We start from the raw sequence: 18794 nt of genomic DNA on the forward strand, positions 1-18794 counted from the left end.
GTTTGCCTAGGAAGTGTGCACAGACCCACCTCACTCAGCGGCATGCTTACTAGTACTCTAGAGAATGGACACCCTTCCCTTTTCCAACCATGTCAAAATCGTTTCGTCATAAAAGAACTGCCACATAGCACTTAGTAAAGTAAAGTAATGTTTGACTCTAGTGCCAAACATGAGGGTTTATCCTTAAACGATGTCCTCCTGCCTGGTCTAGACCTTAATAACATATAATTCAGAGTATACCACTTGTGACTGTGGCACATTTAAACTGGTAGATGTAAATGCAGAAATCTGTCCTCAGGTGTCTACGCTACATACAGTGACTTCACACAAACAACTTGAATCCCACCGTTTCAGCAGGTTCTCAACCTGGAAGTCACTTGTTAGAGCTATCACATGCTTAGCCCACATTGTTCGTTCTTTCAAGGATCTGCAGAAGAAAAGGACTGCAAAGGTCCTCCAACCAGAAACCTATTTCTAGAGACAGTGTTCTAAAGAAACTTGATCCGATCATCGATGGAGATGGCCTGTTAAGAGTAGGAGGCCACCTTAGAGAAACATCCTGTATTAATCCCGGGTCATCACCACATTTCTTCTTTGCTTGTGCAACATTACCATGATCAGACAAAACATCAGGGTCGACTATTTACAGAAGGGTATTTAAGAGCTGCTGGGCTGTGCATACTTGGAGCGAAAAGATTTGTGAGCAGATGTATTTTCAAATGTGTTACCTGTCGCAAGCTCTGTGGTATTTTTCAAACACAGAAAATGCTAATCTTCCATCTGACAGGCTTAGTACAGATCCTCCCTTCACCAACGTTGGCCTCGATGTATTGGTCCTTGGTCTGTCACTACCCGACACACGAGAGAAGGCCATGAAAACAGTAAATGCTAAGCGGTAATATTCACCTGTATGTCTAGCCAAGCTGTCCACATAGAGGTGATCAAGTCCATGGACACGTCTAGCTTTATAAAAGCTCTTAGACGCTTTGTTGCCATCAGAGGTCCTATGAAACATATTTGCTCTGACAGAGGCTCGCTCATGCAGACACCTGGGCAGACGGCAGCAGCACTCCCGCGATCAACACGTGGGGCATTTTTTTGGGATGCCATACCTAGTATGGTCTGCAGGTACCATGTGACCAGGAAGTACCAGGTACGTCCCAGTCGCGAAGGGGTTAACATACTTATGTAAAACTCACTTAAACTCAATTAATTTTAGAAAGTTTGTAAGCCTAACGAAAAAAACAGGCATATCAAAAACGCTGGATTAATTTTCATCTAATGAGGGTCCCATCTAATTTTTATGAAATTGGAGTGTTATCTATCGATACCTTTATAGCAACCGTAAAGCGGCATTGATTTACTCTGTGTGACTCCTGTGTTTTTGAGCACGGCCTCAATATTAAACAATATTTAGAAGGAGTACGCTTTTGCCGGTGCATAAAAGACTGCTGTATTGAGTATTTATCAATCTCTACGGTAAATTAAGGCTCATCCAATAAAATGAGATAAAATGGTTCATTTTTATTGATTAACCTTGTTATAATGGTTCCCTTTATACTATAATGCGTTCTCTTTTAGTAGTGTTTGGTGCGGGCCCTGATACATGGTATCTATCATCTATCTATCAAGATGTGTGCTCATTTGAGTGAAGGCATAAGGGATCACTAATATGTCAGTTGCTAGTGGGACTGAAACGTGTTGTATTCAGGGCGTTTATTTTTTATTTAATTTAATTGTTACATAGTACATAAGTACATAAGGTTGAAAAAAGACCTAAGTCCATCAAGTTCAACCTTTCTACAGAACCTTCCTACTCTTGATCCAAAATAAGACTCCAAAAGGCAATCGGATTTCTTCTTGGATCAAGAAGCTCTAAAATATTAATTCTATTTATATCCCTGTATGTCATGTCTTTCTAAAAAAAAAAATATCCAGACCCCTTGGCAGTGAATTCCATACCTTTATTGTCCTCACTGTAAAGAATCCATTCCTTTGAAGTCTATTAAATCTCCACTCTTCCAGTCTCAGAGGGTGACCTCTTCTTTGTACATTTCTGTTAATGAACAGGTGGCTGAAGAGCTCTTTATATCAGCCCTGCATATATTTATATAATAATCATATCCCCTCTAAGATGCCGTTTCTCCAGTGTATATAAGTTTAACTAGTATCTACCAACCCCCTTATTCATTTTGTATCCCTCCTTTGTGCTTTTTCTAGTTCCATAATGGCCTTTTTAAGGACCGGTGCCAAGAATTGTACCGCGTATTTAAGGTGAGGTCTTACCATTGATCTGTAAAGAGGCAAGATGTTATCCTCCTCCCGTGATATCCTTCCACGGTGTTCCTGCCTGGGGCCATAATAATATCTTTAGAAGTCTAAGTGAGTTCACTTAGTTATTTGGTTTTTTATGTGTATGCAATATATTGCTATATGATTGTGTAGTGTCCTGCCATTAATTTATTGCTAATATATTTCTATGTATTTTTCTATTAATTATTTATGTGAAGGTGCTTTTCACTTATTTTCTTATTATGGTATAATAAATGATTTTTATATTAATCCCACATTTTGGTTTGCAATTTATTATTTATTAAAGTCAGAGTACTGTCCACTAACATGCCAAACATGCTATACTCCCGGATACGAGGGAAATTATGGAAGGATGAAGACGGGGGAGGCAGTGACATTTGGCCCCAAAGTGACACTGTAGCTCCTAACAAGAGAGAATCGGGAGGCGGGATGCATAGCAGGCATAAATGAAAACTGCAAAAGGCTTTCAAAAGATTACCTATAACATCCAGCAGATGGCGCTGCAAATCCACTTGACATAAATGGCAAAGGCCTGTGATTGAACCATAGCGAGAACCAATAGACTGAATAGGGTTGGCTGGGTGCGCTCCTATATAGCTGACTGCCTGGGGATTTTGCGTTAGTCAGCTGAGTAAGGAAGTACTGCATGGGTGTCTCGCTTCGGGTGAGGGAAGCTTCTACATTTCATCTCTTCTATATCTTGTATTAGGAAGTTAGTTCGTTTTCAAGACCGTAACTAGAAGGAAAAGAAACGTTTGCTGAAAGATCTCCAACGAAGTGACTTTTAAAGTAACATAAAGGATCGACCTCCCTGCACCGTAAATAGAGGTAAGAGCCGGTTTCTTCTCGTATGTTCCGCAGAATCGTTATTGTGTGCGGGTGACATGTACTAATTTCACGCACTTATATAAAATGACTATAGCGGTTTCTTAAATGTCACCTTCTAGGCTAAACATTCGAATGCTGTTTTGCGTAATTTTCTTTCGTAACGATCACAGGGAATAGACTCGGGTAAATGGCTTTCGTGGGGAAACGGAAATTTTATGGCGAAAAATAACTTGGTTTTTTGCTGTAACATTGACTGAGCCACGTTCATTGAGTAGGGCATCGTGTCGCCGTGGAATTGGTTGGAATAAGTTGCTTTCTGCGGGGTGCCCAGTGCGTGTGACAGGCTGTTTGGTGGGTTACCGGCTGCTTGATACTACGCTAGGCCTCTAACCTACACGAATTTTCGAGGCCTGTGCCGTAGACAAGTCCGGGCTTGTCCTGTGCGATTGGGAGGCGGTACTGCCTGTCTGTCGTACAGGGGGTGTGGCGCTGTCAAAGTTCCCTGGTTGATTGAAGAGGCAGGGCTGGCAGGCAGGACATTTCAAAGATAGGCGTGAACTCTGCATTCTGCGCAGCTTCCCATTGGTCGGAACTATTACGTTATAATACGCCGTTGTATAACCTTAAGGACGGTGGCCATGGCGCCTTGTTTTATGAAGACTTTTTGCTGTGTTCCCACCCCCGCAATAAATAAACCCAGTGACATTAGCCCTGTTGTATTAGTATTCTTAATTGGGGCATATCCATAGTCTGTCTCTCGTTGTTGCCCCAGTTTTAAGGGTGAAGGGGTAGATTCTCGGTCACGGCCCGGAGCTGATTCTTTCATATTGAACACTGATGTGATCGTATCTAATACTCCTTAATTGGTGCCTTTGCTGCCAGTATGGTTGATATGCCTGCTTCAGCTTTCACTGACTCCATTACCTGAATGCTTAATTAATGACAAGTCAAGCTTTCCAGGAGGACTGTCATTAGAGCCATTTTGTGCACAACTACATAGACGTGATGGGCCATTAAAGGGTTAATGGTTAAAGCGTCCCTGGGTCATCTCGGTTAGACGGTTCCTAAGTTTGTTGAAATTGGGTATTGTGTGCGCTCATTGTTACGAGCCAAGTTACTTGGCACTGCTTGCAACTGCTATATAAATGTGTTCCTACAATATTACAAAAAAAAATCTTAACTATATTAATGAACATATTTAATCCCACTTATTTACTTTCAATTTTCTTCTAGATGATTGATACACTTGTAACATCAGAAGCTCAGGACCTTCTTTGCCAGCTGAACTCACTCTTGGAGCAGGAGCTGAAAAACCAGCCCAAGGCATGTGGCTTGCGTCTTATCGAAACTGCTCATGACAATGGCCTTCGGATGACTGCTAGACTTCGTGATTTTGAAGTGAAGGATTTGCTAAGCTTAACTCAGTTCTTTGGTTTCAGTACTGAAACGTTCTCTTTGGCTGTAAACCTTATGGACCGGTTCTTATCAAAAATGAAAGTGAGTGCATTGTTATAGAGTAAATTTAGTGTAAAGGTCAGATTAATCACTCTATGTATGTTTGTGTGTGTGTACATAAAACATAAATATATTATATTTAATATAAATTTTCTTTTTTTTCTCTCTCCTAGATACAACCAAAGCACTTAGGCTGTGTTGGACTCACCTGTTTCTATCTCTCTGTAAAAGCAACAGAAGAGGAAAGAAATGTTCCTTTGGCAACAGACTTAATAAGAATTAGCCAGTACAAGTTCACAGTATTTGACATGATGAGAATGGAAAAGATTGTTTTGGAGAAGCTGGGCTGGAAAGTGAAAGCAACCACTGCATGCCATCTCTTACAGCTATACCATTCCCTTGTTTATGAGAACTTAACTATTGAAAGGTAATGTATGTTGTGTGTATTTAAATTTGTAAATTTAAAAACAATGTTCAAGCAGTTTGCTTCAAGCGGGTTTAAAAAAAAAAAAAAAAACCTTGCTACAGTTGTGTTTTGTTTCCATTTAACACTTTTTTTTCACTTTATTTAGGAAAAAGCTCTTTATGTTGGAGAAGCTTGAAACGCAACTTAAGGCTTGTCACTGTAGAATTGGATTTTCAAAAGCAAAGGTAAGTGGAGTGAGATAAGAGATGCATAGATGTGTAGCATTTATTAACTTTAATATGAGACCGTTCAATACATTAAAATGGCGATGAAATGAATTATGACCATAAAGCTTTCTTTTATACACAGCCCTCTGCGCTGGCCCTGTCTGTATTGGCACTTGAAGTTCAGGAACAAAAGTTGTTTGAACTTAACGATGCAATAGAGTATCTTCGAGAATATTCAAAGGTAACAAAATGTTTCCAGCGTTTGCTATAATGTGCATCCATTGAAAGCTTAAGTTGGAGCTTCTGCTTTGTTGGTTCCTTGCGTCTTGTCCCAGCATGGGGTGACTGGTTTATATCATGTACAATATCCACCATTCCTGACAGTTTCTAGTAGTTACTGCTGAAGAGAAGTGTGTGTGTGTGTCTTTTCCTCTTCCTATATCAAACTTGTGTGTTTTTTAGCTAAAGCCCAACTTGTTTTCAACACCGTTCACCTCATTATATGGTACACCTAGGAATGTAATCTGGTCTGTTTGTCACAATGCAGTGTGGATAACTCGTTACTGACATGGTGCTGGCTACTTCATCATACATTCTTGGTACCCATTATATCTCAGATGTGATTTCTGAAGCCTCTTGACAAAATGTCACTCTTAATCTTGATGAGGACTTGCACATGCAGTAGCAAATATCCAAAGTGTTAACCATATAATTGTAAGTAGAGGTTGTCTGTTTTTTAGTACCCATGGTTTTTATTTCTCATTGGTACCTTGTAAAATAAGTAATTTGTTGTTTCTGTTACAGATCAGCTGTAGAGATTTGTTATGTTGGAAGGAACTGGTATTTAAGTGCCTGGCAGAATACTCTACAAGCAGATGTTCCAAACCAAATGTCCAGAAGCTCAAATGGATTGTGTCTGGGCGCACTGCAAGGCAATTGAAACACAGTTACTACAGGATAGCACATCTCCCCACAATTCCAGAGTCTGGTTCCTAAAGAAAAAATAAAAGGTATTTTAAGGAATACATTGTAAAACATTTTCCTGTGTTTTAAAAAAAAAAAAAAAAAAATACCTCATACACAGGTTGTAATTTCTATTTTTTTTTTTTTTTTACCCTTTCTACAGGTCAGAACATTGAAGCAGTTTTATGTTCTCAATTTATAGACTATGGAACATTTGCATGGAATACACAACTGTGAAGGAAATCTGGCAGCTGGTGTGAATTTCTCTAACTAGTTAAGAAGAAGAAAAAATAGGGTATTTATTGGAAATATGCACAGGACTAAGGACTCCTTAAACTTGACATTAACTAGTAATACATACAATTAAAACTAAAGTATGTATCTAAGTTGGCTCTAATGCTGAACTGCTTTAGCATCTACATTAACTATGTTAAACATATCAAAACAATGCTTTTGCAATGTAATGATACATATTATCTTGTGTTTTTTTTTATATAACCTCCTAACCTAAGGTTGCAGAGGATTAAAAAGGCATGAATTCAGTTTTAAATGGAATCCATTTGGGGTTTTAAAAAGTGATTGTGCTTTTTAATCCAATACACTACACATCTGTAAGACTTGTTTAGTGTTTAAATGACCTTAGAGGTTATATAGAATATGATGGGTTGAGTCCTGTGCACTATATTTCACCACAAAGTAATGCACTTTATTTGAAATACATTTTAAGGTTTTTACTCTGTTTTAATACATGTGTCAAATAACCTGTCGGCTTACTGTTCGGTATCTGGGGGGGCGGCTGGGTTTTCAGAAATGTTACCAGCTTATTGGACTCATCATGGTACACGGAACCTATTTATTTTTTGTCACCAGGGTTATGTAACTAATTCATTTCAGACTATCTACCGTAGTCAGAGGTAATGCTCGATAAAGTTTGAATTCTGTGAAACACTGGTATCTTAAGTAGTGGAAACATTTGTGTGGTTTTATTTCCTGGTGTGTGTGCTTAGGTTTTTTTGTGGGTTTTTTTTTTTTTTTTTTTTTCCCCCGCCCCCCCTTACCGGCTGTAACTGTTGTTGTGTTGACATCCGACCCCCTTAAGGAAAACTGGTTGTCCATAAACCCATTAACCCAATCCATTGTGAGCCTGTACGGGATTTGTTGTGAAGATGGCTTTATTTATTTTTAAAATGACGCTATGGAACATAAAATTAAAGAGTGAATAAACAGGAAGTCTGATGCAGCATGAAACGGGTTTTATGTAATGCATGCCCTGTTTAACTGATTCAGAGTAGGTAAAGTAGCCAGAGGGACTACCGAAAGTTGGGCTATGTTTGGCAGAAGTGCCTTTGTACAATGCATTAAGAAATGTACCTTTCAATAAACATTTATTGAAAAGCAGAAACTGAATTTGGGTATTTGTTTGTTCTTGGTATATACTGTGGGAGCGGATCTTAATGTTTTACAATCTTTTCTAGCCATTTCAGTTCTCACCTATGTGTCTGACATCATTTTCCAAGGGTGGATTTAGGAGGTATGTCCTCCAGATTAATTGATATAAAATATGCCTTTTTTTTTTTTTTTTTTTTTTTTTTTTTGTTTGTTCCCCTCTCTGTGTGGTGTCGCATTATTAAAAGTTGCAGGAATGAGATCTGGGAAAAACCTTTGTTGCTGTATATACAAGTTAAGGGGAAAGCTGATGATCCTAAGCTTTTGGGATGGTTAAATATGTTGCAGAGGCAAACATAATTCACAATCAAGGATCATGTCGCTGAGTATTTAACTCGTAGCTAGAGATAAGGGACCTGAACATAAACTAAGATGGCTGCCATGGTGATTACCCATCTTTCCTCACTATCAAGGCATTTCAATGACACCGTTAAAGCTTGGGAAGCGACTGATTACAGCGACAGTTTAAGCTTTCTAAGCTTGTTTAATGGCATAACGTGCCAGGTAAGTCAATGGTCGTTAAGAGGTTAAGGTCCCACCACAGCACTTTCATCGTGTTGAGGTCTGGACTTTGACTAGGCCATTGCAACACCTTAATTCTTTCTTCTTGGGCTCATTGTTCTGTTGCATGACCCAATTTGGTCAAGCTGTTAGATGAATGACCTAATGTTTGACTTTAGAATACTTTGGTTTACAGAGGAGTTCATGGTTGATTCAATGACTGCAAGGTTCTCAGGTCCCGTAGCTGCAAAAGTCCAATTTATCACCCCTTCCCCCAATGTTCTTGGTAGTTGGTATATGAGGGTTAATTAGGAGAGGAGTCCGGTATGCAGGCTAAGAATACCATGCCGTCCCTGGAAAGGTTAAATTGGGTAAAAGTCCGACATGTACAACAGCAGAAATCCTTGAAACAAGCCGTGGTCGGGGACCCCGGAATAGGAGCAATATTCTGTAAAATAAGCTGTGGTCAAATAAAAAAGGAACCAAACGATACAGGAACTCAGAGCAAATACACCAAGCAAGAGGCTGAAAGGTAAGCTAATTAAACGTTCCCAGGCATGGTGCCGTAATCGGGAGCAGGACGGTTTCCTGCTCCGGCATGCACAAAGCTGAGGTCTTGACAGGTGGGTATTTAAGTGAGGCGCTTTGAAAAGTGTGCTGACAGGTCCCTCTCCTAATGCGGGGTCTCCAGACAAGCAAAGGACCAGGGCAACCGAGATGCTTCTAATGAAACGAGCAAACCAAGGCCGGAGCATGCACCTCTCTAGCTGGTTTCCAGGATCTCTTAACAGTTTTGTTGCCTTTCCAGTGAATAAAACATTGTAACTGTCCTTTGTAAATTCAATACCTCCTCCACTTTGTATTCTTCCGGTTCAGGTGGGGGGGGGGGAGATGTCTTTCGGACAAAGGGTTTTTGACCCATGGCTTTATTAAAGACACGTGAAATACAGAATGAATTTTCAGAGATTGTGGAAGATGTAATTGATAGCAAATGGAATAAGGCCCTATAAACCTTGGACCTAACTTCCTTGTGGGGCTGAAACTTTTAAGATGTTTCGTGGATAACCAGACCTTGTCTCTGACGCATACGTTGGTGCTGGAGACTGATGTAGTTCTGCAAACCATTTATAGAGTTGAGCTTTTGTCAATGTATAGGTATGTACGCATAGGTATGTGTGAGATTACGGGATTCTTTTCTTTCAGGAATTGTACCAGAGGATTGGAGGAAGGCAGATGTGGTTCCTATATTCAAAAAGGGTTCAAACTCTGTGCCCGGAAATTATAGACCTGTGAGCCTAACTTCCGTTGCTGGGAAAGTATTTGAAGGGCTGTTTAGGGATAATATTCAAGAATTCCTTGGGAAGAATAGTATTATTAGAATAAATCAGCATGGTTTTATGAAACATAGGTCCTGTCAAACTAATTTAATTGCATTCTAAGAAGAAGTAAGTAGAAGTGTCGATCAGGGTGTTGCAGTGGATGTAATCTACTTGGATTTTGCCAAGGCGTTTGACACGGTTCCACACAATAGGTTAGTATTCAAACTGAAAGAAATTGGCCTAGATGCAAATTCTTGTTCTTGGGTAGAACATTGGCTTAGAGATAGCACAAATGGCAGATGAAATTCAATGTAGAGAAATGTAAAGTTATGCACTTCGGGGTAGCGAATGCACAAGCAACCTACACCCTAAACGGTAGTGAATTAGGGGTAATGACAAATGAGAAGGATTTGGGAATTGTAATAGACAACAAACTAGGCAACAATGTGCAGTGTCAGTCTGCGGTTGCTAAGGCCAGTAAGGTATTGTCGTGTGTAAAAAGGGGCATCAAGTCGCGGAATAAAGATATAATTTTGCCTCTGTATAAATCAATGGTAAGGCCGCACCTTGAATATGCTGTGCAATTTTGGGCACCTTTTCTAAAGAAGGATATCATAGCACTAGAAAGGGTGCAGAGGCGGGCTACAAAATTAATAAAAGGAATGGAGCACTATAGTTATGAAGAAAGGTTAACTAATTTAAATCTGTTTAGTTTAGAAAAACGTCGCCTCAGAGGGGATATGATAACATTATATAAATATATTCGGGGGGCCAATACAAACCATTGTGTGGAAATCTGTTCATAAACAGGACAATGCATAGGACACGTGGTCATGCATTTAGACTGGAAGAAAGGAGATTTAGACTAAAGCAGAGGAAAGGGTTTTTTACAGTAAGGACAATAAGGATGTGGAATTCTCTGCCTGCAGAGGTAGTTTTTTCAGAGTCTGTACAGACGTTTAAACTGCAACTGGATGGATACCTGGAAAAACATAATATTCGGGGATATAATCTTTAATTACGCACAGTGAAGGAAAAAAAAAAATTGATCCCCTGCTCATTTTGTATGTTTGCACACTGACAAAGACGTAATCAGTCTATAATTTTAACAGTAGGTCTGTTTGAACAATGAGAGAGAGAGAATAACAACAAAAAAAATCCAGAATAACTCCCTTTCTTAAAGGGAGTGCTCCTAGTCTCAGCTTGCTATCTGTATAAAAGACACCTGTCCTCAGAAGAAATCAATCAATCAGATTCCAAACTCTCCACCAGGGCCAAGACCAAAGATCTGTCCAAGAATGTCAGGGACAAGATTGTAGACCTACACAAGGCTGGAATGGGCTACAAGGCCATCCCCAAGCAACTTGGTGAGAAGGTGACAACAGTTGGTGCGATCATTCGCAAATGGAAGAAGAAATCTCCCTTGGTCTTGGGGCTCCATGCAAGATCTCACCTCGTGGAGTTTCAATGATCGTGGGAACAGTGAGGAATCAGCCCAGAGCAACACAGAAGGATCTTGTCTATGATCTCAAGGCAGCTGGAACCATAGTCAATTGGTAACACACTACACCATGAAGGACTGAAATCCTGCAGCGCCCGCAAGGGCCCCCTGCTCAAGAAAGCACATGTACAGCCCCGTCTGAAGTTTGCCAATGAACATACAGAAGAGAACTGGGCGAAAGCATTGTGGTCAGATGAGACCAAAATCGAGCTATTTGGCATTAGCTTGCAGTGTTTGGAGGAAAGCTGCCTATGACCCCAAGAATACCATCCCCATCATCAAACATGGAGGTGGAAACATTATGCTTTGGGGTGTTTTTCAGCTAAGGGGACAGGACAACTTCACTGCATCAAAGGGATGATGGATGGGGCCATTTATCGTCAAATCTTGGTTAAGAACCTCCTTCCCTCAGCCAGGGCATTGAAAATGGGGCTTGAATAGGTATTTTAGCATAACAATGATCCAAAACACACGGCCAAGGCAAGAAAGGAGTGGCTCAAGAAGATGCACATTAAGGTCCTGAAGGTACCTTAATCCAATAGAAAATTGAGGGAGCTGAAGGTTCGAGTTGCCAAACGTCAGCTTCGAAACCTTAATGACTGCAAAGAGGAGTGGGACAAAATTCCTCCTGAGATGTGTGCAAACCTGGTGGCCAACTACAAAAAATGATTGCAAACAAGGGTTTTGCCACCAAGTACTCAGTCTTGTTTTGCAAAGGGGTCAAATACTTATTTCACTGAGTAAAATCCAAATCACTTGTTATTCTGTCTCTCACTGTTCAAATAAACCTACCATTAAAATTATAGACTGATCACGTGTTTGTCAGTGGGCAAACGTACAAAATCGGCAGGGGATCAAATATTTTTTTCCCTTCACTGTATGTGCTCAATAGCAGAAGGAACGGTACCAAGAATAGGAGAACCGAGGAGCATGGACGTATTGTAATCGTAGCAGGCAAACAGCGAGGACATTTTAATGGAGCTGTGGATATGATTGTTATAGGCAAATTCGGCTAATGGGAGGAACTGTGCACAGTTGTCCTGCAGGTAAGTAGAAAAACAATGTAAATATCGCTCATAGGTTTGATCAGCGCATTCCGTTTGACCATTACTCTCGAGGAGGAATGCCGTAGAGAGACATCGTTGGACGTGGAGTTCTTGACAAATGTTGTTCTTGACAAATGTTGGAGTTCTTGAGAATGTTGGAGGGAGAGGAATGATCACATAGAGCGTTGCAAATGGATTGGATTGAGACCAAAAAATTGCTAGGTTGAAGAGTAGTGCCAGTGTCTTCTGATGGAGTAATAGGTTTATCTGCCATACGAGAAAGGTGTCGGCCTTGCCATTGCGGGAAACTTGGCTGATATGTAATGTGCAGCTGGAACTGAGTAAAAAAGAGTGCCCATCTGGCTTGCCTTGGTTGAAGATGTTTTGGCTGAACGTAAATATTCCACATTTTTTGTGATCAGTGAAAACGGTAATGGGGTAAATTGCCCCCTCAAGAAGATGTTGCCATTCTTTCAAGGCCAATTTACTTGGTAGTTCCCGTTCACCCTCGTTATAGTTACATTTGGATGAAGAAGAAGAATTGTTTATTGCTCTCCTGTCTTTGTGACAAAATAGCTCCCACTGCGTAATCAGATGCATCAACCTCCAAGGTGTACAGTTTAGTAGGTTCAGGAAGTATCAGAAAGGAAGCCATGGTAAACTTTTTCTTTAACGCTTCAAATCCTGCTTGAGCTGCATCAGTCCAACAGAAGGTAGTATTTTTGGAAGTAAGGGCTGTAGTCAGCTGTATAATTCTAGAAAACTCTCTAATAAATTTACGGTAAAAATTTGTAAATCCCACAAAGCATTGCACCCCTTTCCTGTCAGTGGGTGGAGGCCATTGCAGAATAGACACTGACACCAAAACACACACACCAGGACAGGCTCTGCCACACCGACACCCAAATACACACACCAGGACTGGCTCTGCCTAATAGACACCCAAATACACACCAGGAAAGGCTCTGCCACAGAGACACCCAAATACATACTAGGAACGGCTCTACCACACCGACACAACCAGACACACACACCAGGACAGGCTCTACCACACCGACACATCTAAACACATACCAAGAAAGGCTCTGCCACACTGACACCCAGACACACACACCAGGACAGGCTCTACCACACTGACACCAAAACACACACCAGGACAGGCTCTGCCACATCGACACCCAAATACACACACCAAGACAGACTCTGCCACACAGACACCCAAATACACACCAAGAAAGGCTCTGCCACAAAAAAAACCAAATACATACCAGGAAAGGCTCTGACACCCAGACACACACATCAGGACAGGCTCTGCCACACTGAAGCATAAAAAATGTATTTTCTACACTGCTTTGTCATTAACAGCCAGGCCTCCCTTTAGTATTGATTACTGTCTTCCCCACCACAACACAACCTTGTGTATTGCCCCCTAGCCTTGATTTATGTGATGCCTCAACTAACCCCCTCCCTTGTGTATTGATGCTCCCACCACTTTTGCATTGGTTAATGTGATGCCCAAGCACACGCTTGTCTATTGTTGATGCCCCCACTGCCATGTATATTACCCCCAGCCACACACCCCCTGTTTATATTGATTTTGTGATGCCATAACCCAGCCACCCCCCTTGTATTATTTTCCGCACCTTTTTCCGAAAAATTTGGGGTCTAAAAATCAGGTGCGTCTTATACAGTGGTTGTAGATTGCAGTTACTACGGTACTTCAAAGTACCTCCCTGCAGTCACACTGACAATCGGCCCGCCCCTTTCTGATTAACAGTTACACTGAAGATTTGGCCCCGCCCCTTTTCTTATAGCGTCCACACGGCTAAGCAATTCATCTAATAGTAACTAAAAAAATAATATTTGGGCTGATGAAAGTTAGGGGAAGTGGGGGTTAATTTAGAGGCAGTGATGGTTAATGGGGTCTTTAAGGTTAATTTAGGGGCAGTTATGGTTAATGGGGCATTTAGGGTTAATTTAGGGACAGTTATGGTTAATGGGGTCTTTAGGGTTGATTTAGGGGCAGTTATGGTTGATGGGGTCTTTAGGTTTAATTTAGGGGCAGTTAATGGATGGGAGTGATGAGAATGATGAGTATGAATTTTATGATAATACATTTTATGATAATACATTTTTTTCAAATTTTGAGCCCCAAAATTATGGTGCGTCTTATACATGGGGAAATACGGTAATTTTTAATGTCCCAAGGCAACCCCCCCTTCTTTGAATATGGGTCTGCTTTCCTTTAACCCCCTATTTTTTGGTAGTACTTACATTTTTGTGTTTTTTTTTATTGTCAGTCTTTTAAGATGTGGGACGAGGTACTGCACGACGGCCGCTTTCAATGCCACTCGCAGCCGCTCCGGCTGCTTTGAACTTTGCGGCCACATGGCGGCCTACAGGAGTGATCAAAGAGGCCCCTCCCCACAATCGCCGGTTTACCTGCAATTATGTCCCAGCTGCCAAATGCAGCTTCAAGGACAGAAGTTTCTTCTGCCTCCGCATGAGTGTGGAGACCTGCCCCAACCATCCCCTGCTGCTGGATCGCTCCATTAAGAACTTCAATGGCGTGATTGTGTATGACACTGCCACAGCATTGCAGGGGTTAATATTTATCACCACAAGCTCGTGGGGACTAAATATCAGTCAATGATGTGTTCCTATAGAGTACCAGCATAGAAAGAGTTAAACATTTAAAATATAATAATAATAATAAAAAGGTGCTTCCAGGTCAATTGCTGAGTTAAGGATCTGCAGTTAAAACTGCTGCAGAATCAATCAAGAGTGGGCTGATGAAAGGTCATCTAAGGTAATAATGAAAAACACAAAAATGTATACAAAATACATAAGTATTACTTGATCACCAACAGTAATGGGGTAGACAGATGTAATGAAAACAGTTTATTGATGTTAACCTTCATGAATCCTACTCCCTTCCTTCTAGTTTTTACTCTGCTATCCCTCTTTACTTCCTGCTTCCTGTCTCCAGCCCCATGTCTCCACACATCCATGAATACATGCAACATACACATTCTACAGTTAGACTAGCTTTGGAAGGTGCCAGTGTGGAATCTGCTGCATGAGACAGGTCAATATGCCCCTAACTAGACTCCCTGAGCTGCATAGTTTTGGGAAATATATAGTTTAGAGTGTTAGAATGAAATATGGGGCCTCTACTGCGTCTCAGATGAGACCTGGAGCCAACAAACTGATCTGTCAAAATTCTGTATTTGAAAACTGTAATGCGCATGTTCCAATTTTGAACCCACACTGCCGAAGAGACATACCCTATCCATGCATAAGGGGTATACCTGTACTCGGAGGTGCTTCTGAATACAAATCACAAGTTGTTTTAGTAATTTCACATACCCAGGAAAATAAATGTACTGAAATACTGTGTTTGGATAGAATGGATTTATTAAAAATGAAATTTTACTGCAATGTTTGGGACAGACTGACGCTAAAATGGTTAAATTAAAAGTAAATTGCCCCTAGTAAAATACTTTGGGATGTCAGCTTTCAAAAATATATACTTTTGTTTAGCAGTTTTTCTTTTTCTGGCCGCTATTGGGGAGCAACTCCCAGCATATTACATCTTTATAAAATCTTGTTTAGAAACTGCGATGCGCGTCATTCATAGTTAACCTGCCAAAATAAATGATAATACCATGCGTATGTGGTGTTTCCAAAAACAGGACACATAACAATACATTTTTGGCATTTCTTTTCCCATTTGCACTGGTTACATACAGTTTTTATAGGTGAAACTGTAAAACAATTTCCCGTTTTCCTAATTTTCCCCACATTATTAGATATTTTTCTTACTAAATGATGGTTTATATATAGATTATTATTTCACCTCCTGGAATTGTTGGTGAACTATTGGGATAACAGCGGATGAAGAACAGTTTGCAGTCAGGCAAAGTGCTGGAGACGATACACACCTTGATACAGTATATGGAAGGAAAGGTCATGGTTCCCGTCTCCCAATTGATAGTAGGGTTATATTTACAAAGCCATGGGAGACCTAAGATGATAGAAAATGTTGGTGCAGAAACAATGTCGTATGAAAAGAGTTCTTGATGTTTATCGCCAATAATGACTACAAGTGGAAAAGTCTCGTGAGTGATGGGCTCCATCTTGACAGGGCTTCCGTTGACCATCTGAATGTGGATAGGGTTAGGTTTCAACTGAGTAGGAATAGCAATTGTTTTGGCTAAATCTCCATCAAGAATGCACCCACTATCTTTAGTCCACTGTAAGGAAAGAGATATGGATAAATAGGGGGTACATACTTGGGGTACTTTTCGTTTCCTCTGAGTGTGGATAGACGAAAGCTTACCCTCTTGATGACATCAAAATCATATATTTTTGAAAAATAGACACCCCAGGTTATTTTAACTATTAATATGCACACATTTTACCACCAGCATTTGTCAAAGTTTCCAGTAGTATTTTTTGTGTTTTTTTCCCACACAGTCCACTTTAGGTATGAATTTACAGCTCCTGGTATATGTCACTGCCAAACAGCACCCCAAAATTTGTTCAGAAACATCACCTGAGTACAGTGATACTGTGAGTTATTTGGGAGGTAAAATGCTTTTATTGGAATTTGGACATCTGGTCAGTCTGTGCCCATTATTTTTGGGACGCCTTTGAACCCAGTCAGAGGGTCTGGAAGGGTAGTTGGAGGGTGAAACACTCCACCACTTCCTAAGCACTCTTTATTCCCTTCTCTGCACCCGGGATCCTCTTCTTCAGGACCCACTGCTGTATCTGCTGCGAGGCAGAAAAGGCAACTGCCTTGGGCAGCACATTTCAGCCGCCCCAAATGCCCCCACAGCAGTTCCTACTTCCCAGTCCCTGTCTGCAGTCACACTGATGATTAGCCCCGCCTCTTTCTGCTTCCAGTGCCTCCCAGCAGTCACACTGATGATTAGCCCCGCCCCTTTCCTTATAACGTCCACAGTGCTCAGCAACTCATCTAACAGTACGTATAAAATTAATATTTGGGCTGCTGAAAATTAGGGGACGCGGGGGTTAATTTAGGGGCAGTTATGATTAATGGGGTGTTTAAGGTTGATTTAGGGGCAGCTATGGTTAATGGGGTGTTTAGGCTTAATTTAGGGGCAGTTATGGTTGATGGGGTCTTTAGGGGTTAATTTAGGGGCAGGTATGGTTAATGGGGTCTTTAAGGTTAATTTAGGGGCAGTTATGGTTAATGGGGTCTTTAGGGTTAATTTAGGGGCAGTTATGTTTAATGAGGTCTTTAGGGTTAGGTGGGCCAATTTTAGATTAGGGGGGTGCTCGAGTTAAGTCTTGCCTAGGGCACCACAAAAGCAAAATACACCACTCCCAGGACTGTTACAGTCAGCTTTTCAGTTGGCACCGCCATCTTGTGAGTATAAGCAATATCACTCGCTCATGGCGCTTGTGGTTGCTCTTCAGAGCAATCATAAGATCGGGATAGGAGGATTGTGTTGCTGTCAGCAATGACGATTATGCTAAGGAAGCGATAGCTGATCGCTTCCTAAGCTCTGTTTTAGCTGGCCACCGCCATCTTTTTCGCAGGAGGGCTTTCCTCCCAATGTCCACAGCCAGCCTCACTTGTGAGGCTCCCTTGGATGCTGCAAAGCCACTGATGGCGGCGAAAATACTGCAATCTCAGCAATTTAAAAACAGCCCATACACGTACAGCTTTTGTTGTGAAGGGGTTAAAGTTTGCCTCTACCTGCCTTAGTATTTTTCATATAATGTGCCCACCTCCTGACACTGTTGTGTTGTGAAACATTGCCACATTAGCTACTGTACATATTGGCATAAATTAAATGAATTGAAAGTCATGTCACTGATGAAACTATGCATGATGGAGGGCCTGCTAAACCTTTCTTGCAGTGAAATATACCAGGAACAGACATTTATTATGTACAGTGGATTTATAGATTAGAAATCACAACTTCGCTACCAAATTCCAATAAAAAAGAGCCATTTACTCTCCTTCGCAGCCCCACACAAGGGGATGCATATTAACCCCTTCAGTCGCAGGGGCTTTTTTGCCATTTTAAACCATATATGTGAGTTTTCTTAAGATTCCCCTTTTAACGTGTTTGGTTTACACACACAAATTACATGTTTTTCAGAACAAATAGAGATTTCATTTGAAACCATAAAAACATGCACATTTTTTTGCAATTTTCTTAGAATTTCTTCTACACTTTAGGTGTCTTTGTTGAACAATGACCAAATATACGTTCGGCAACATCCCCTGCTTACAGTATAGGGCTAAACACATAATCGACTAAATCAATAATAAACGAAAATGAAAAAAGTTGTCAACGATCTTCATTATAGATTAGTTGGCCATTCGATTAGTTGATCTGGGTACATCAAACAGCTGCTACTTTGGAGCGACAGACTGCAGGCTGCTGTAAGGTATGTATTAACTCCCTCCCACCCTTAGGTTTGATCCAGTCCCCAGTCTCTCTCTTATCCCATTATTAACTCCCCCGGTCCCCTCATTAACCCCTGATTTGCAAATAAAATAAACCCCCTTCCTCCTACCCTTCAGTCTGATCTGGTCCTCTGTTCCCATCATTGACTCCCCTGGCTCCCTCATTAACCCCCTCCCACTCTCCGATCCGCAGATAAAATAAACTCCCTCCCATCCTTAGGTCTGATCCGTTCCTCCTCTCGCTGGCTGGGCTGCAAATAAAATAAACTCCCCGTCCCTCCCTCCCACCCTTCGGTCTCATACGGTCCCCAGTTCCCATCACTAACCACCTCCCACCT

The 18794-nt window shown here is 41.1% G+C and overlaps 1 protein-coding gene across 1 annotated transcript; it reads left to right on the forward strand.

Annotated features, from left to right (window-relative positions):
* Nucleotides 1-2915: 2915 nt before the first annotated feature.
* On the forward strand, nt 2916-6238 carry CCNG1 (cyclin G1). The gene is made up of 6 exons (XM_053463409.1): nt 2916-3141; nt 4375-4638; nt 4770-5023; nt 5169-5247; nt 5372-5470; nt 6034-6238. Exons 2-6 carry the CDS (start codon nt 4375-4377, stop codon nt 6223-6225), a joined length of 888 nt encoding a protein of 295 aa, XP_053319384.1. The 5' UTR covers nt 2916-3141; the 3' UTR covers nt 6226-6238.
* Nucleotides 6239-18794: the final 12556 nt, after the last annotated feature.

Source organism: Spea bombifrons, chromosome 4, assembly GCF_027358695.1.
Source record: "Spea bombifrons isolate aSpeBom1 chromosome 4, aSpeBom1.2.pri, whole genome shotgun sequence".
NCBI lineage: Eukaryota > Metazoa > Chordata > Amphibia > Anura > Pelobatidae > Spea > Spea bombifrons.